General features: G+C 48.5%; 2 protein-coding genes across 3 annotated transcripts in view; both read left to right on the top strand.

The window, feature by feature from the left end:
• The window catches only part of RTF2 (replication termination factor 2), a 41,054-nt gene extending 36,205 nt beyond the window's left edge, over positions 1-4,849 (top strand). Inside the window, exons 6-9 of one of the 2 annotated variants that reach the window (XM_082645544.1) lie at positions 133-246; positions 3,120-3,174; positions 3,282-3,377; positions 4,217-4,849. In XM_082645544.1, the coding sequence (XP_082501670.1) occupies positions 133-246; positions 3,120-3,174; positions 3,282-3,377; positions 4,217-4,392 (441 nt within the window). In that variant the 3' untranslated portion in view covers positions 4,393-4,849. Of the gene's footprint in view, positions 1-132; positions 247-3,119; positions 3,175-3,281; positions 3,378-4,213 lie in introns of both variants that reach the window. The other variant, XM_082645543.1, reaches the window with a different exon arrangement.
• A 2,145-nt stretch (positions 4,850-6,994) lies between these two features.
• On the top strand, positions 6,995-8,726 carry LOC309817044 (protein FAM209-like; the record flags this gene model as incomplete). The annotated part of the gene is made up of 2 exons (XM_082644958.1): positions 6,995-7,522; positions 8,460-8,726. Exons 1-2 carry the CDS (start codon positions 7,280-7,282, stop codon positions 8,724-8,726), a joined length of 510 nt encoding a protein of 169 aa, XP_082501084.1. The 5' UTR covers positions 6,995-7,279.
• Positions 8,727-20,111: the final 11,385 nt, after the last annotated feature.

Genomic DNA, 20,111 nt, shown 5'->3' with positions numbered 1-20,111 from the left:
TGCAGGCGGGGAAACAACAGGAATTTCCCAAGAGCTTGAGGACCAGTGGTTGGGCTAAGAGTGAGGGCCTGAGGGTAGCTGCTTTCCACGTGGTGACGGAATCTGTCGTCTTCTCTCTTTCGTCCTCTCCAGTGTGGGGCTGCCTTCCAGGAGGACGACGTCATCGTGCTCAATGGCACCAAGGAGGACGTGGAAACGCTGAAGAGGAGGATGGAGGGGAGGAGGCTGCGAGCCAAGCTGGGGAAGGTACCGGGGTCCTAGGCTCGCCTCCTCACCTTCCCGCGTTGGGGCGCAAGTCAAGTCTGCAGGTTCTGCCCCGCCGCGGCCTCTGCTCCAGAGCCCGTCGCAAACCCGCCAGCTGTGCTGCTGGCGCTGGTTCGGGGTTCGCTGCGATCGAGGCGGTTTTTATGACCAGGCGGGCCCGGGCTCTAGAAGATTCCAGGCGGCCTCGCTGGGTCGGGCTCAGTGGTCTGCTCTGCGCTCGGCTGCCTCATCGGTGAAGGGGGGCGGGGGGTCACGCCACCTGCAGGGGCGGGTGTGGGCAGGAGGGTAGAAAAGCTCAGGCCTGTGAAGTGCGTCCGGAGGGCAAGGCAGCCACCACGATTGCTGCGCGGGCACTGAGTGTAAGAGGCTTGGTGTCACACCTTGTAAAACTGAGGAGGAGTAAAAGTCACCACCCCCAGCACCTCTGGAGAGCCTGTGCGGCCCAGGTTTGAACGTCCTAGAGATCTGGGGGGAGCCCGGGGCCTGTGCTTCCCACCCACTCCTGGGAGTGCAGATGCAGACGCGCACACGCATGCGGCCACACACACATGCATGCAGACACATGCAGACACACACAGGCATGCAGACACACACGCACACATGCAGACACACACACGCACGCACAACCCCTCCCTGTGCTCCCTGGAGCAAGGAGACAAGCAGCCTCCCCCCCCGTGGAAGCCGCCGCCTGGCCATCCTGAGCCTCCCCTGGCCCCGGCCTTGAATGGCGCCCCGGCGATGCTTGCTGATGCCCGGTGCTCTGGGTCGGGGGTGTTGGGGTGAAGGCTTTGCTTTGCGCCCCAGGTTTAGAACCACCTTCCATAAGCAGTGGAATCCGTGCTTAATGATCTGATGTGATGAGCAGGCTCAAAACAGTTGATCAGCTAAGAAATCATTCAATGTGTCATCGATTCTGGATCCAGTAGTAAATTTTGTTATTTCTTGAGCACTTACAGATGATAGCCATGGTCTTTTTTTCATCCTTTAAAAAAAAAAAAAAAAAAAGGTTCAGGGTAAATGTGGGAGAAACTTCATGCCATCAGAACTAAGGCAAAAGAATGCCTAAAGTATTAGAAAATTAGTTTCAGTATCCTGAGGACATAAAATTGTGAAGAGAAATAGCCTGCCTGGTTTTGTGCTACTGGCGTGCATTTACCAGTGATGTAATAATTAAAGATTTTTCAGGTTTTTCATTTTTTAAAATCATAATAGAGGAAAGTGCAAGACCGTATCACCCTGGAAAAATATATAATTCATGGTCATGAGGCTTTAAAAAGCTGAGAATATGATAGCAGTAGCGTTATTGTGTGTGGGTCCAGAATTCTCAGAAAGAGCCAAACCACTGGCATTTCCTCCTTTGATAGCTTCACTTGGGTAGAAAATAAATAATGTGTGTGAATGATTCTGTAGTACAAGGAATTGTGCCCAGCTTTAGTGATCAAATACCAGTAGAAGTACTCTGTGAAGCGGTCTTGTACAAGGTTATTACAACATTCATGAGAAATAAAGAGACGCTCTGTCATTTAAAGGGGTGAGTTCGGGTTTAGAAGCGAATAGAAGTTTGAGGTATTTTTGACGACATTTACCAAAAAGGATCTGCTTGTTCTTTGTTGCTACTATTGATCAAGTTCAGTTTTTAAGAAGCACAAAAGGGAAAAACTGTATTTTAACGGAAGCTCCTAGAGACATTGGTATGGTCATTAGCCTTCTTCTTACTTTAGTGAGTTGTCTCCTCTGTCCCAGGCTTCCTGCCAAGTTGTTCAAAGCCCGGTGGAACTAACATGCCCCTCTCCGCAGAATACTCCCTGGACCTTCTGGGAATGCTTCCTAGAGACGGCTACCAGGAAACCAAAATATTTCCCCAATGTACCCGCAGCTGGAGACAGGGCATGGCATTTCCTGTCTAAGGCCTCATTGCTCGTGCTTTTCAGATAACCTCAGCTGTGAATGGAGGGCTTAGAAATAAGCAGTTTTCTGCATGTTTTTTCTTTTTGAAGGATGAGGTGTTACCCTCATAAATTTGAATGCATGTCTTGCATGCGTGAAATGAACAGGACGTGTTTATGTTTTATGCAAGTGTTATAGATCACGTAGCATATACATATTACAGGTTCAGGGCCACTGCCTGAGCAAGGTCTTTGATGTTTTCTAGTGATGGGAGCCTTCTGAAACGTTTAGGCTGCGTATCTCTAACGCCACCTTTTGCATGCTTAGGAAAACGGCATGTTTAAAGTAAATTCTCTGAATGAACCTAGGTCCTGTTTGTCCTTTCTGTGATTGAATCAGCTGTGTGGTTTTAGAATGGTTTGTTTCATTTCTTAAATTTTTGCTGACCAATTTAACTATTATGAGTGACAGAATTCTAACAGAAGTAATCCAGAGCCGAGGAGAATTGGCTAAAGTGTTCTTTAGTACAGGCCTCAAGTCCTTATCGTTAAATACACAAATGTCAAAGCAGTTGGACAACTTTGAGGAAGTCTTCCTGGAAAGGTTAAGACCCAGTACCCGCTGGACTTACGTTGTCATCCAGTTAACTGCTCTTCTGTGTGCAGTCGTCACCATTAACACTGACTGTTACCACTAAAACCTGTCCTCCGCACCTAGATGTTTTGCGGGTGTGGTTTTGGAACGTAACTCTACAGCTGAGCAGATCTCTACGGATGTGTCATGTGAGGCGAGAGCGCACAGCTGGAAACACGTGGGGAGGCCCGAGGTTTAGGGCAGAGGATCAGCGGGACGCCTGCCCGGAGCGACCCGTGCGGGCCTCTCACTGGGCTCCCGGACTGGCGGGAGCCACACTGACACCGAAACCGGTGAATCTGAGCACGTGTCCGCCCTCCCCTTTCTTTTCACAGAAAACAAAGAAACCCAAGGTGGCAGAGTCTCTCTCAAAATCAGATGTCAGTGAAGGTAAGATGCTAAAAGAGGTCCTTATTTTAGCAAAAGTAAGGCCATAGGCCTGTTTCCCACGTAAGTTCCTGATGTTGTTTTGTTTTGCTTACTTTGTTCTTTCACAGAAGCCCCAGGACCATCAAAAATGAAGACAGGGAAGCCGGAAGAAACCAGCCTTGATTCTCAAGAGAAGAAAACCACCTCGGCTCCCAGAATTGCAGGTGGGTCCTGTTGAGACGGCAGCGGGCCACTTAGACAGCTGGGAACCTGCGTGGGTGCGTCACGGTCTTGCTGGCGTGAATTCAAGAACTCAAGCTCGTCCTAATGAATAGTTCACTATTCAGTAGTTCACTATTCTCTGAATAGTTCACTGAGCTCTCTTGGCGGGTAACTAAGAAACAGTTGATTCACCTTAGAGCAGGAGCCCTCTCGAGACGGAAGGGGTGTGAGCACAAATGCCAGTTTTCCTGTGGAGTCTGCACTCGGGGCCAGGCTAACAAGGGGCGCCAAGGCCTGACTCGGGCGTTCCCTAATTTAAGGCTGGGGCTCGCTGTGCACCCCGTGTGCACTCGAGCCAGCCCTCCTCCACCTGCTCTTGACCGAGAGCCGTTTTGTTTGCTGGACAGTCCAGGATTTAGTGCCTTTCTCCCGAAACTCACTACCTTTAGCAAAGAAAATAGTATTTATTTCACAAAGAAGAAAAGCACAGATTGATGAGGTAAAGGAGTGTGTAAACCTGTGGTGTAATCGTCCTCCAGAGTGTTCATGGGTTCCAGTACCCCAGACACACGCCTCAGCCACCTGGCCTCGGGACCTGATGTACGTCATCCCCGGAGCTGGGACCAGTGCCGTGAATATATAGCAAGTAGCGATGAGTGTGATTTTAAATACAGTAGCTTCATTTGTTTTTAGGACTTGGCGATTGAGATAACATAGTTCAACATTCATCCCCAGAAAGCAGGAGGGAAATTCCTGGGATTAATGAACTTTTGAGGATGTGACGTTTGGAATGATCTGTAGTCCCAGCTTTAAAGTTTTGGGCTTTTCATTTTTCCAGCAGCACAGGGGAGCTCTTCCGGAAAAGCCGGGAAGCCTCCGTGTGGAGCCACGAAGAGGTCCATCGCCGAGAGCGGAGAGTCAGAAGCTTACAAGTCCCTCTTCACGACCCACAGCTCCGCCAAGCGCTCCAAGGAGGAGTCGGCCCACTGGGTCACCCACACGTCCTACTGCTTCTGAGGCCCGGGGCACGGCCTCGGCGCACCCCAGAGCTCGGAGCCGGCGTGGCGGGGCAAGACGGGGTCTCGGTGACCCTGCCGGCCCCACCCCGTCGCCCTCTCCGCTCACCTCCTCCCCCAGTGCGCGTGGACCTGCCCACGGCCGGCCGAAAGCACGCTGGCCGCACTATTTATGCTTAAAATAATTAAAGACGCCAGATTCCTCACGGGTATGTGGTTGGCTCATTTTGACTCAGATTCTCATGGTTTTGCTCGCGGCGGTTACTTAATTAAACAAGCCAGGTGAAACCGAACTTGAGGAAGGACGTGTCTGCAGTGCATTCCGCCTGCAGGGCTGTAGGAGGGGTCGTCTCGGCGCCAGGGAGGGGACTGAGGGGCCTTCCTTGCGGATCGCCTTGATGAGGAGATTTAGTTGGCACCCGATGATTTCGTGCGAAAGTAAAGCAAGTCTAAAGTCTGCTCTGGCTCTCGTCTCTGGATTTTTCTTCTTTCTTCCCCGACCGTTGAGTAAGAAAGTTGCAGCCACTGCGGTGATAGCGACTGCAGTTCTGTGACCCGTGTCACTTCCACTTTCCCTCTCGGCAGAGGATTATAAACGGGGGGACCTGTGCGTAGAGTTGGTGTATCTTATCCATAAAGTGCGTTCACGTGAATAATGAAATTCCCCTGTGAGACTAAGAACCAGGAACATCCAAGTTCAACACCGCCTTTCTGGAGACAGTTGTATCATTCAGATGGTTCTTTATACCAGACCCAGGGCCCTGGTTTCCATGAAAAAGCAGGCAAAGGAAACACAACATTGTAAGTCGGCTGTACTTCAGTAAAAGACGTTTTTTTAAAAAGCAGGCAGGGCTCCCCTGGTGGCGCAGTGGTTGAGAGTCCGCCTGCCGATGCAGGGGACGCGGGTTCGTGCCCCGGTCCGGGAAGATCCCACATGCCGCGGAGCGGCTGGGCCCGTGAGCCATGGCCGCTGAGCCTGCACGTCCGGAGCCTGTGCTCCGCAACGGGAGAGGCCGCAGCAGTGAGAGGCCCGCGTACTGCAAAAAAAAAAAAAGCAGGCAAAGGAGCTGGGAGAGGAAGGTCGGAGGCGGGAGGGAGCAGCCTCAGAGGGAGGATTCTGGGGAGGGGGTGGAGAGCCGAACGCAGCCTGCTCTGTTCCCGGTCCTGTGCCTCAGCAGGGTGGGAAGTTGGACCCGGGGACGTGTTGACGTTGTGAATATAGAGGAGTTTTAATCAGAATGATAGTAACCTCAGTGAATTTCTGTTGTGGACTTTTCCAGAACAAACCTGAAAATTATCTATTTTCTTTCCCAGATCAGCATTTATATACCTTTACATACAGGTAAGTCTGGTTATAATAGCCGTGCCTATTTCCTAATCAACCCTTGGGCCTCGCGCCCCTGTAAGCCCTGCACAGATGCTCTCGGCAGGGAGCCCCACGTTCCCACCCGAAGCTGGGGGAGCATGTGCCCCAGGGCAGTCTGTGCCGCTGGATTCCACTCTCCGTCTCCCCTCCTGGTTTCAAACCATCTCACAGGACTTCATCACTCAACACAGAGGCACAGTGCAGGCACCCAGTGGACCCTTGGTTATATCCAGCAGAAGGCTTTATTCCCCGGGAATAAGTGTGAATCAGGTGACCCAGCGGAACAGGTACAAGCCCTGAGTTCCATTAGTCGGGACTTTTTGTTTCATGTCATTTTTAGAAACTGATGATTTCTAGTGCACTGGCCAGTGAGCCCTGGCTGTACTCCTGGCAGCAGACTCTATCGTCCTGCAGGCTGTGTCCCTCTCACCTCAGAGTCTTCACACCTGCCTGGGTGTCAACCACTTCCCCATCTTATCCAGCCAACTCCTGATCATCCCGCACATTCCACCACCTGAATGTCTTTTTCAGGAAAGCCTTCCTGCCTGGACCAACCTAGAGCTGCCCCCTTGTGTTCTCTTAAAGCTCTCTGTTCTTATCACGTTATTTTTTTCTTTTTTGGCCACACCGTGCAGCATGCAGGATCTTAGTTCCCCAACCAGGGGTCGAACCCGTGCCTTCTGTATTGGGAGTGTGCAGTCTTAACCACTGGGCCACTAGGGAAGTCCCCTTATCACAATTTTAATGAAATAAATGATACTCTTAATTAACTCAGGCATTGCACACTCAGGTGAAGTCAATGAGCGTAACTGTGAGGTGATAGGGAGTGGTGGGGACTGTGGAGAAAACATGGCCACCTAGAGGGGCGGTTGCTACTCACCTCCAGCAGAGAGGGGCCCCCGTGTTACCAGATGCTCCATACTTTTCAAAGGAAACTTAGTTTCCTGTGAAATCTGGCCTTTTTAAATGAAGCCCTCCCCCTACCGACATTTAAATATTGGCAAATAATAATTTTCAGAAACAATGTAGGCCAAACAAAGTACGTCAGTGGCTCCTAGTCTGTAGCCTCTGTTTTTTTGGTTGTTTTTTTTTTTAGCCTCTGGTTTAATACCTTTCTTTCCCACTAGGCTCTCGGCTCCACAGGGGCACATGCCCGGGCTGCTGTGCTCACCACAGCGTCTGCAGTCAACAAATAGAAAAACAAAAATAGATGGACTCTCCCAGTAGAGCATGAGGGTCAGAAAGAACATACTGGCAAGGAGATGGCCTTCTATCACTCCCCCGCCTCTCTTTTTATTGCCCGCTGGAAATTTCACCATTTCCCTTTAAGCCCTACTCCCAGGCAACCCCTGCGAGCCTCTTTATCCTCTGCCCTGAAGTCATCACAATGGCCAGAGCTGGTTCTGGCTCAGGGCCTCTGTGACATCACCAACCGCCCAGCCCAGCCCTGGTGCCCAGGCCTGGTTCCCAGTCTCCGGGTGCAACCCACCATGAGCCACTTTGTCCCCCATCTCTGCTCACCATGCGGACGCTGAAATGGTTCTTGTTCTTTGCTCTGTGCCTCTCCTGCAGCTATGCCTTTATGTCTTCTTCTCTGAGAGAGAAAGCCAGAGAACCCAAGGAGAAGGTGCCTTGCGGAGGGCACTTTCGAATTCGGCAGGATCTCTCAGAGCGTGTCCAAGGCTGGCTTGGGAGCAAGTGGCTCTGGCTTTTTTTTGTTGTCGTGCTGTATATGATGCTAAAGTTTCGAGGAGATAGCGAGAAGGTATGGTAAGGATGGCTCTGTTTTTCACACCACATTGATTCCACCGCAGAAAGCTCAGACTCAGAGGAACACATGCTCTGGTTGTTACAGGCAAGACCGTTAAGTACAACGAGTTTGAATACAGAGTACCTACTTCTGGTCCTGAGAAACGTTGGCTAACTCATTTCCCGACGTGTCCTTACGGGGGACGGTAGATCTTAACTCACAGAGGTGGGGACTCATAGTTGAAGACCACCTTCTGTTTACTGGGCAACTAAAACCTTGGCTCAATATTTATCCTGTTAAATCAGATTTTTCAAATTGAGGATAGATTCAAGAACTTGGCGTGTTTCAGGTCAACATTATTTATGGAGGCAGATTCACTGCCCCTGATTTTTAATTTCCCTAGCGTTTGAATCATTACAAGTTGCTGAACTGAATGGAAATTGTATCATTATCCCAGGTAAAGGAAAAGACCTGTCGTAAAGGGTCAGAGGTGTAAAGAGGTAACAGCCTGTCCATAAAGTGGCTGAACAGCTCTGAGAAGGGGAAGGGAGAGAAATACGGCAGCATGTTTGCTCCTGGACAAACCCACCACCTCAGGATTCTGTGTCCAAACTGATGGGAGCAGGGGTTGGCAAACCTTTTCTGTAAAAGGCCAGATAGTTGATATTTTCAGCTGTGCAGCCCATTCAGTCTCTGTTGCAAGGACTCAACTCTGCCGTTTGAGCGTGAAAGCAGCCATAGACAGTATGCAAATGAACGAGCCTGGCTGTGTTCCAATAAAACGTCATTAACAAAAAAAGCTGGTGGGCCGGATTTGGCCATCGTTTGCCAATCCCTGGGCTAGATCAGTGCTAGAGCCAACTTCTCTTAGGTGAGCCCAGCTCTCTTAGCATTGTGTCAAAACCAGCAACGTCAACAGTATTATTCACCCTGAATATATCCTTCTTGACAGGAGCAGAATAATCCTCCTGCCCTTCAAGGCTGTTCATTTCGCTCTCCAACAAAGAAAAATCAAAATGCTTCCCCCAACAAAGACTATGCATTCAATACCCTAACCCAGCTCCAGCTGGACCTTGTGAAATTCATGTCCAAGGTGCAGAATCTGAAAGCCGCCATGGCAACCGGCAGTGCTCTCAAGCTTCAGAACTCAGAGGTGCCTGCAGACCCACACAATAATATTACAATATATGAGATATGGGAAGAAGAAGACTCTGAGTGAGTGGATCTGTGTGTCACAGTAGGAGAGAAAAGTTTGAGTGCTGACAAACCATATGCAAACTAATAAAACTATTCTGAAGAAAAAGAATTCTCGAATTTGGGACCTTTTTCCTTTCTCTCTTTTTTTTTTTTTTTTCCTTTCTCTTTTTTTAAGCTTGAAAAAAGTGTGAGGCCAGTAGCCATAGCAGTTACTGTTCTGTTTTTGCCTTCCTCACTTCCTCTAGAGCTGAGGGTGGTGAGAAGTGCGTGGACAGTGACATTAGTGTAGGGTGACATTCTTGGCCACTGTGCCATGGCCCTTGTAGAATAAGGCTTGGGAAATTTGGGGTAAGATGCTGACATTATTTTCATAATAACTATCTTTAGCTATTTTTGTAAAAGACAGAACCTTTTTTATCTTTATGATTTATTATATTACAAAGGACAACTTTATAGGTTTTAAAATGATAAAAATGATTGTTAGGAGGTATATGTGTCAAGGGGATGGTGGATTCTAGAATCATTTCATTTTCTTACCACCAGAAAAGTCGTCTTATTCATTCTGTCTCATGGGTCCTATGCATTGACTTTTCTACTACAAAACTAACAGTTACATGTGTCTAAGTGGATTCAGAAAAATGGAGAATCAAACCATGTTTTTAATGTAATTCGGATATAGATGAGCTAACCAGGGGTTCCCAAATTGGTCAATATGAATATTCTTTATAATACTTATTTAAAACCTGGGTATTTTGGCATGTTTGTATGGCTAATGGAAACTACACTTACTCCAGGCTGTTCTGTTAGCTCATGACCCCTAATGTAGGCCAGCCTGGTAGTTTTAGAGACGTGCAGGGACTTCCCTGGCAGTCCAGGGGTTAAGACTTCGCCTTCCAATGCAGGGGGTGTGGGTTTGATCCCTGGTCAGGGAGCTAAGATCCCACATGCACCTAGTGGCAAAAAAAACAAAACAAAACATAAAACAGAAGCAATATTGTAACAGATTCAATAAAGGCTTTAAAAAAAATGGTCCACATCAAAAAAAATCTTAAAAAAAAAAAAAAGACCTGCAGGTGCAGGCCTGGGCAGAGACGTCAGCTGTGCGAGACCATGGCAATTCCCTTATTTCCACTTCAGTCCAAATTAAAGTGGGCTTGGCTCTCCATCACCTCCCTTCCCAGCCACAAAGAGTTCAAAGAGTTCACCCTTATCGTCGGAGCACAGTCCTCAGGTTCAGTCGCACATACGTGTTGGGGAAGAGACCTCAGATCAGAGCCGGCCATCTCTTCCCATCTCGTAATCGCGATGCTACCTTTGAAAAGTGGTCCCTGAGCCCTTTACTTTTTGCCGAAACTTCAACTTCCAGGATGTGGAAAAACTGGAAGGAGCTGAGACGCCTCCTTTGTGCCTTCTGTTCTCTTTCTGGGTGTTTTCAAGCAAATGGGACTATGTGAGTTATTTTCACAGCACATTCTGGAGAAAGGCAGATAAGGAAAAAAGACTTTGGTTTTAACCTGTGATGTCAACATGGGGCACATTTTAGATTAGAATAGAGATAATGTAAGGGTTGCCAAACCATGGCTCACAGGCCAGATCAGCCCCACTGCCTGTTTTTGTACAGCCCATGAGCTAATAATGGTTTTTATACTTTTAAATGGTTGAAAAAAATCAAATGATGAATTGTATTTCATGACATGAAAATTACATGAAATTCAGGAATTCCCTGGCGGTCCACTGATGAGGACTTGGCACTTGCACTGCCGAGGGCCTGGGTTCGATCCCTGGCCAGGGAACTAAGATCAGCAAGCCACGAGGTGAGGCCAAAAAGCAAAAAGGAAAAATTACATGAACTGCACATTTCAGTGACCATAAATTAATTTTTATTGGAACACAGCTGTACCCATTTACGTATTGCCTACGGTTGCTTTTGTGCTCTGTGGCAGAGTTGAATTACTGCACAGAAACCATTATGGCCCCAAAGCTAAAAATATTTACTAACTAGCCCTTTACAGGAAAAGTTTGCCAATCCTAGTTTATGCTAATCTTATTTATATGTTAACAACCAGAAAAGGTGTTCATTGAGAACCAATGTATTCAATAATCTTCACAAATATCCCCTCTTTGTCTGATAGGCAAAAATGTAATTTCATATCATATTTTTGTGTCTACTTTTCCCAGGTCACTACTAGCTAATGATGGGAATCCTAAGAAGGAGCAAAACATCAAAATGCAAGTCGATCCAGGACATAAATGAGAACGAAATCTGCTGTACAATTGGATTTAGCAATTTCCCATAAAATAGTGTCCTGGGTCTTTGCCTCGCCCTAACACAGAGCTTTGCAGACCTCGGTGTTGCCTGGAAAAGTGTTTCCTCACCCCAGTGCATTTCATGCAATATTTTCAGGCAAAAATGCGTTAGATATAGATGGAGAAGTCAGAGCTTCACAAAGCTCACCTCTGTTGTCCCAGTGTCAACTCAAACCCCAGTGTTACCACACTCCGCAGTGACTCAGCAAATCGTAGCCGCCGGATCGCTGTAGTTGTCTACACTTGCTGTCTCTGTCAGAGGAGGTTCACTCGGGTGGTTGGCAGAATTCGTAGCCAAGACCCTCTCCTGGGGGCCTGAAGAGGCCGCTGCCATACGCGAGGTGATGGGTCGTGGGGCAGGGACGTGAGGGCAGCCTTCAGGCTCTGAGAATGGTCCCCAGTCAACAGCTAGAAAAGAAACCCGGAATCTCAGCCATTAAACTGCAAGGCCATGGGCTCTACCAGCAACCAGTGACCTGGAAGAGGCCCCCGAGTCAGAGGGGATCCCAGTCTGGTGAGACCCTGAGCATATGAGCCCACCTACCAGAACATAGACTCCCAACCCACAGAAACTGTGAGATAATAAATGTGTGTAGTGTGAAGCCACCAAGTGGCTTTGTGGTAGTTTATTACAGAGCAGTAGAAAATGAATACAGGACACACACACACACGTGCACACACACACACACAAACTCTTTCCAACTGCTGTTTCTGATGCCTCGGATGACACATCTACGCTCCCTCTGGCCTAGTCACCAGCCTCTGAACCAGGGGAACGGGACCAAAGGAAACACTGGCAGAGGGTCACGAACAGGGCTATCCTGCTCCTGGAAACCAGAGGTTACAAAGTGTTGGCTCAGGGACCAAACCTCCCACCACCCCGGCATGTTTATTTGACCCATAATCATATTCTTTAACATTTTATTTTGAAATTTGTAGATTCACAGGAAGTTGCAAACGGAGCAGAGTATCTCCTTAGACGCCTGGCCTGGTTTTCTGCATTGGTTTCCCCAGCGGTTACATCTGACGTAACTTGAGTACAGTCACAAAACCAGGAGACTGACATTGCAGCGGTGTGTGGGGGGAGTTCCGTGTTGTTTCATCCCGGGTGTGGGGGCGCGGACCCACCCCTCCCCCATCCTAGCAGAGACCCCCAACCTCTGGCAGCTACCAATCAGTTGCCATCTCTGTGATGTTTTTCAATTTTTATTTATTATTTTCAATTTATTTTTGGCTGGGTTGGGTCTTCGTTGCTGCGCGTGGGCTTTCTCTAGTTGCAGCGAGCGGGGGCTGCTCTTCATTGTGGTGCGCAGGCTTCTCACTGCAGTGGCTTCTCTTGTTGTGGAGCACGGGCTCTAGGCACGCAGGCTTCAGTAGTTGTGGCTTGTGGGCTCAGTAGTCGTGGCTCGCGGGCTTAGTTGCTCCGCGCATGTGGGATCTTCCCAGACCAGGGATTGAACCCGTGTCCCCTGCATTGGCAGGTGAATTCTTAACCACTGCGCCACCAGGGAAGTCCCCGTCTCTATGATTTTTGTCCTTACAAGAATTTATGTGAATGAAATCATACAGTGTGTGACCTTTTATTTTTAAAAAATATTTATGTATTTATTTAGCTGCGCCAGTTCTTAGTTGTGGCATGCAAGCTCCTTAGTTGCAGCATGCGGGCTTTTAGTTGCAGCGTGCAGGATCTATCTAGTTCCCCGACCAGGGATCGAACCTGAGCCCCCTGCATTGGGAGCTCAGAGTCTTAACCACTGGACCGGCAGGGAAGTCCCCTACAGTGTGTGACCTGTGAGGCTGGCTTCTTTCACTCGGCATAAGGCCCTTTAGATCTATCCAGGTAGTCTCATGTGCCAGCACTTCGTGCCTGTCTGCTGCTGAGTCCGTGGAACCCTCTGCCTGCCCTGTGGGGGAAGTTTTGTTCTCTTGTAGGTTTTGGTTATAATTACAGAGCTGCTACAAAGAATCGTGTGCAGGTTTTTACATGAACACGCATTTTCATCTTTCTGGTATAAATGCCCAGGGTTGCGGTCGCTGGGTCACATGGGAAATGCATGTTTTGGCTTCCACTAAGAGTCAAAGATTTAGAAGAAGATACAGTCGGGGAACTGCCGCTCTTTCCTCATCCCGGCTGCCCGGATCCCACAGCCTCCTGCCCGCCACGAAGCCCCGTAGTGATGTGATCAGCCTCTTTGGTTTCTGTTTTGTCCTTCCTGTCTTTCTCTTGCACAAACGAACAGATGCGTGTGTATTTTCTTTTTTCTTTTTCTTTTTTTTTTTTTTGCGGTACGCGGGCCTCTCACTGCTGTGGCCTCTCCCGTTGCGGAGCACAGGCTCCGGACGCGCAGGCTCAGCGGCCATGGCTCACGGGCCCAGCCGCTCCACGGCATGTGGGATCTTCCCAGACCGGGGCATGAACCCGTGTCCCCTGCATCGGCAGGCGGACTCTCAACCACTGCGCCACCAGGGAAGCCCGCGTGTGTATTTTCTTATACCCCTTCTTTCCGACGTGAAGGACAGCGAGCTTTCCAAATTATTTGGGGCTTTGCTTTTTCCACTTAACAGAAGGCTCTTGGAAATCCCTTCAAAGTGGCTCTTAGGGGGTCTTTCTCATTCTTTTTTCCCGCTACAGAGTGCTCCATTGTGTTTGTTCAGCCCCTGTCTTATATGCGGACATTCAGGTAGCTTCCAGGAGTTTGAAATGACAAATAATGATGCAGTGAATAACCTTGTGCATACGTATTTTTATGGTGTTGGAGATGTATCTTCAGGGTAGGTTCCTAGGGTGAACGCATGTGTGGTTTTGTTAGGCGTTGCTAAATTCCCCTCCAGAAGGGTTGTGCTGAGTCGCGTTCTCATCAGGGATGCCAACACAGCGTTTCAGCTGCCCGAAACGCCGGTCGTGGAACGCTTTGCATGGCTTGCAGCTACTGAAGATTTCCACTAGGTGGCAGACAAAGCCCGTCACAGGGAACAGCGCTCTCGTTTCCCGAAGATTTCGTTTTCAAGGGTCCTCGATAAGTCATGTGCGAGTTGAACTTAGTAGTTGTCATAATACTTGTATCCCAGTTAGCAGCTAGCATTCATTGTTCTGGTTGTAATGAAAGCATTACGTTTTGTTAACAACGAACATTTGTCGTTTGATTGTTCACTCATTCATTCAAGTCATTTGTTCTATGCACTGTTCCAGGCTCTGGGCAGGAGGAGATAAAAAGAAACAAGCAAACATCTTGCCGGCACAGAGCTTGCATTCCACTGGGGGAGAGACAAGAAACACGTACATAAGTCCAATATGTAGGCTGTCAGGTGGGCCCATGTACTGCAGAGAAAGGTAAAACAAGGAAGGGGGGAGCAGGGTGTGGGGGTCAATGAGTGAATGGTTGTTTCGGATCTTAGTATGGTCGGGGGAAGGGCTGCTGAGAAGCCCTTACGGAGGGACTCAGCCCTAAGGACCCGAGAGGAGATGAGGAGGACGCGGGAAGGGGAAGTGCAAAGGCCCTGAGGCAGGAGCGCCAGGCCTCAAGGTGAGCTGCTGGGGGTCCCGTACTTGGGGCCGAGTGAGGGAGGGGATGAGGTGGGACACACGGAGCGGGTGCCTCGCAGGCCACCGGCAGGGCTCAAGTTTCCCTCCTAAAGAGATGAGGGCCGTGGGGAGACTGTGGAAACCCTCCTTCCCCCACTCCCCGGACAGAGACGCACCCATCCTCCAGGTGTCTCCAAACGGCCCAGCCCGGGCCACACCTGATCTGGGCTTTGTTGGTCTCTGTTCTTTGGGGCCTTGGGGGTGGGGGATATGGGGACGACCGATGCGGGGAGATGAGGCTTCCTGTGGGAGACGAAGCACCTTTCAGGGGCCCTGCTGAGTGACCTCTGCCTTCCATTGTCTTTGGATCACTTAACAATTCTGTAAACTGTAGAAAATGGGTAATACACGAAGCCTCGGTGTTTATCAAAATGCAGGTGAATCTCATGTAGGGGACGCAGTTAGTTGTGCAGCTCTGCGTCTGTCTGTCTATCCTCCCGTCGGCTTCCGGTCCTGCGAAGCCTCCTCTGAACCTGCTGTACCGCCCTACGGGCCCCTCCTTAACCAATGAGTTGCGTCACGTTTCTGACACATGATCGTCTTACATTGCATGAGTCGTGAGTCGGCCGCTTCAAAAGTTCCCTTTCCCGGTGCCCCGAGCCCTTCCCAGCCATGGTGCGGACATGAAGACAGCTCTAGCACGTTACCCCAGGAGGTGAAGAAATTAGATTCCCTTCCATTCTGAAAACCCATAAAAAGGAAATGTGATGGAGAGGAGGGGGCAGTGGCTGTGGGAGGACCTGCTGCGGCCCAGGCTCTCCTGTCTTCCATTCTCTAGGTGTCAGGGACACCCAGGGGAGGGGGCCCACGGGGACCTGCCCGAGGGTGGTGACCCGGGAGATGCAGCACCCTGGAGGCAAAGAGGAGGCTCTAAGCTCCTGAGGGCAGAGCCTGGTCTCACCACAAGCACCCCTCCTCCTCCCAGCAGACCCTCGCTGCCCGCACAGGCGAGAGGGAGGCCTTCCCAGCCTCGAGGTCACTCCTGGCGCCCTCAGGAAAGCGCCTGCCTTTGTTGGGCAAACTTCCGGATTCCTTCAACTTGAAGAGCCCGCGAGTCTGCTCAGTACCCTTCCCTCCCCAGCGTGCGTGGACTTAGACATCAGGCAGACGCTGCAGGAGCTTTGCCTCTCACTTGGACCAGTGCCTTCCGGCCACTTCGTTCTTCCAGAAACACCCTCTCCCCTTCACTCACTCATCCTTCCGCCATCATTTATCTGTTCATCATTCAACCAGGACTCAGGAGCATCTCACTGTGCAGACATGGCAGTGGGTGCTGAGGATACAGGGATGAGCGAACATGGACCACACGGAGACCCACCTCACACACCTTAGAGGCTGCTCTCGAGAAAGAGACTGTAAAATGGTGCAGCCACTGTGAAGAACAGTATGGAAGTTCCCCAAACACTTAAAAATAGAATTTCCATATGATCCAGCAAATCCTCTTGTGGGTATAAAACCCCAAGAATTAAAAGCAGGATCTGGAAGAGATGTTTGCACACCCAGGCTCATAGCAGTGTTGTTCACAACAGCCAAGAAGTAGAAGCAACCTAAGTGTCCATGGATGGATGAATGGATGAACAAAATGTGTCTTATACATGCGTTGAGTATTATTCGGCTTCAAAATGGCCAAGCACCCTCTGGGCACCAGGAATCAAATCCTGCAGTATTACTGGGGGCTGTCAGACAATTAGGAAAAACAGACAGTGGCTACAAACACATAAAAATATACAACAGCATTCAGGAGGGGGTAAGTGCTGTGAAGAAAAATACTCCAGAGGAGGGGTCTCTTGTGCCAGATGGTCAGGAAAGACCTTTCAGAGGACACTTTGAACAAACCTGTGTGAGGTGAAGACCCAGTGATGGGAAAAGCAAGTGCAAAGGTCCTGAGGTTCTCCTAGAAACCCACCCCTTCCTTCAGAGGACTGACCTCCATACTTCATTATACCTTCATTTGTGTTGTAATTGGGTCCTTAACGGATATGCTGTCCCCAAATGTGCCACTTTGGCATAAGGATTATTTTGAGCTGAAGGCAGCTGAGGCAGGAAGAGTTCTCCGCCCTCCCCTTTTCTGCCTAAAAGCAGGACATAAATTTCCCACTGAGGAAGGTGCCCCCCTTCCCCCGCACACCAGGGGGAGAACAGTGACTCTTATCATCAAAGACTGGGAGTGGAAACCGAGATGCATTTGCATAAACAGACCTGACTAGAACAGTCCTGTTTTCCATTAGTTTCCCCCATATATTTCCTAGTCACTTCCCCACAGTTTGTCCCTTGAACCCTAAACCCTCTTTCCTTTGTTAAAATGGTATATAAGCCCCTGAGTCTACCTGCTTCTTTGATTGTCACTTCTTTTCTGTGAACTCCTGTGCACACAAACATTAGTAAAAATTGTCTTCTGTTCGTCCTTTATTGGTTTAATTCATAAACCCCTATTTACTGAGCATGAGAGTAGAGGAAAAGCTTTCCTCCCCAACAGTTGTCTTTTTTTGTCTTTTATTATTATTTTTTCAGTTTTCTTTTTTTTTCTCCCCAACATTTTAAATTCTCGATTTTTAATAGATTTGGGCTCTTCTTATTCTAGAGTTTGGATGTACCATAATTTAACCAGTTCCCGACTGGTGGATGTCTGGGTGCTCTCCAGTGTTTTGTTATTACGAACACATATGGTACCTATTTCCCTAGATTGGGCAGGATTTGATGCTTCCCACTTCAGGCCGTACAACCGCCATCTGCCAGTGTTTGGGTTTATTCCACAGTCAGCAAACACGGAAAGCACAGCCAGCCAAGGCACTGAAAACAAAAACCCTGCAATGGCTTACACGTGACTTATTTTAGAATTTCTAAGCACAGTTAAGTGATGACTCATCCCACTTAAATTCTGAGCTGTTTAAAGGGCCATCTGGTTCATCAGAATGTGAAAGACTTTGCCCAGCAACCTGGAAAAGGACCCAAGATGAAGACAGAGCGCTGTTTAACCACCGACAGTGAGTCCCAAGGAACATCAGCCGAGTGTTAGCTCCTTGAGGACAAGAATGTGGTCAACTAAATAACCTGCATAATGTCTGGGCCTATTTTTGTAAAAAATGTTTCCTTTTTTTCTGATTACATAGGCGATGCAACCCAAAGCACAAGTAACCAAAGAAAAATAGATCAGTTAGACTTCATCAAAATTAAAAGCATTTGCGCTCCAAAGGAAACTATAAGAAAGTGAAAAGACAACTCAGAGAATGGGAGAAAATATTTGTAAATTATATATTTGACAAGGATCTAGTATTAAGCATATATGAAGAACTCACAACTCAACAGTGAAAAGAAAAAAACCCAACTGAAAATGGGCAAAGGACTTAAAGAGACATTTCTTCAAAGAAATGTACAAATGGCCAATAAGTACACAAAAAGATGCTCATCATCAGTTGTCAGGGAAATGCAAATCAAAACCATAATGAGGGCTTCCCTGGTGGCGCAGTGGTTGAGAGTCCGCCTGCCGATGCAGGGGACATGGGTTCGTGCCCCAGTCCAGGAAGATCCCACATGCCGTGGAGCGGCTGGGCCCGTGAGCCGTGGCTGCTGACCCTGCGCGTCCAGAGCCTGTGCTTTGCAACGGGAGAGGCCACAACAGTGAGAGGCCCATGTACTGCAAAAACAAAACAAAACAAAAAACCACAAAACCCCAATGAGACACCACTTTGTACCCACTAGGATGTCTGTCATCCAAAAGGCAGACAATAGGAGGTGTTGGTGAGGATGTGGAGAAATTGGAATCTTCACACATTGCCAGCAGAAATGTAAAATGCAGTTACTTTTGAAAAAAGTCTGGCATGTCCTCAAAGTGTTACATATACAGACTCACCATATGACCCAGCAATTCCATTCCTAGGTGTCCGCCACGAAAAATGAAAACATACATCCACACGAAATTTGTACATGAATGTTCATAACAGCATTATTCATAATAGCCAAAAAGTGGAAACTCAAATGTCCATCATCTGGTAAATGGATTAATAGTGTGGAATACCCAAACTATGGAATATTATTCAGCCATAAAGAGGAACGAAGACTGAAAAAAAAGGAATGAAGACCCAAAAGACCACATACTGTATGATCTATGTTATGGAGGAAAAACTTCTCCTCCACCCTCTTAGGTTCAGTCCATGGGGACCTGTGAATTAAACTAACAAATGTATGCCTTTTCTCCTAAATTAACAGGAGCAACAAACCCCTCTACAGAGGGGTGGTAAGGGAGGACTCTCCTTCAACTCCCATTCACGCTTTTTAACAGTTTATTGAGGTATAATTCATATCGCATACAATCCACTCACAGCATACAACTGAATGGCATGTTTTGTATAGTCACAGGTATGTGCAACCATCACCACAGTCCACTTAAAACATTTTCATCACCTCAAAAACCAGCCGCATACTCATTAGCACTCACTCCCCATCCCTGCCCTGCCACTGATAACCACTAATCTACTTTCTGTCTTTCTGGATTGGCCTCTTCTGGACATTTCTCATAAACTGAGTCATACACGTGCAGCCTTTTGTGTCTGTAGCATGTATCATGTTCCTTCTCATGGCTGAATAATATTCCATTGCATGGATGGACCACATTTGGGTTGTTTGCACCTTTGGGCTATTAACTCTCTCATTCTTAATCCTATCACCTTACCTCACTGCACTGTAAGCTCGAAGCAGGCACACAGTTTTGTCTGCATCACTGCTGGGTGCCTGGCCCACAACGATGAATGAGTGATTGGAATTGGACCTGCTCCCACTGAGTCAGGCCTCTGGGAAGTGAGGGCATCATGAGCTCAGGGAGAAGAAAGTTCTCATAGTTTCTAGGTGTGGCCTGGAGACGCTGCTTTTCTCTTGGCCACCGCGACCTCTGCTTTGAGAGTCTGCACCATCCACTTTATCTTCCTCTGAACCTTTCACGTAAAGGGGAGGTGTTGGGACAAGTGGTGGAAACGGGTGCACGCTGGGGGGAGCGGGGTGGGGGTAGTTGGGGTGGGCGGGGCCACTATCTTCTGGGAACCGATTCCTGAAACTTGTTGGTTCTGCCGAGACACCAACCATGCAGTGGTTTCAACAGTTACCCCATGGAGGGAGGTTCCCATCTGTGATCAACTCTCCTAGCCCAGATGAGGATGCTGATAATCCCCTCTGCTCGGCATTTTATTTTATTTTATTTTTGTAGTTTGGAGGAAATTTGCCAAATATACCCTCTTTCCAGGAAAAGGAAATTTTTATTTCCTTTTTTAAAAAATAAATTTATTTATCTTATTTATTTATTTTTGGCTGCATTGGGTCTTCGTTGCAGCGCACGGGCTTTCTCTAGTTGCGGCGAGCGGGGGCTACTCTTCGTTGCGGTGAGCGGGCTTCTCATTGCGGTGGCTTCTCCTGTTGTGGAGCACAGGCTCTAGGCACTCAGGCTTCAGTAGTTGTGGCATGCAGGCTCAGTAGTTGTGGCTCGCGGGCTCTAGAGCGCAGGCTCAGTAGTAGTGGCGCGTGGGCTTT

Source organism: Mesoplodon mirus (assembly GCF_964341445.2).
Source record: "Mesoplodon mirus genome assembly, chromosome: 15".
NCBI classification, from domain to species: Eukaryota; Metazoa; Chordata; class Mammalia; order Artiodactyla; family Ziphiidae; genus Mesoplodon; species Mesoplodon mirus.
The sequence above is the reverse complement of the archived record's forward strand: the minus strand, read 5'-3'. Positions and strand labels throughout refer to the sequence as shown.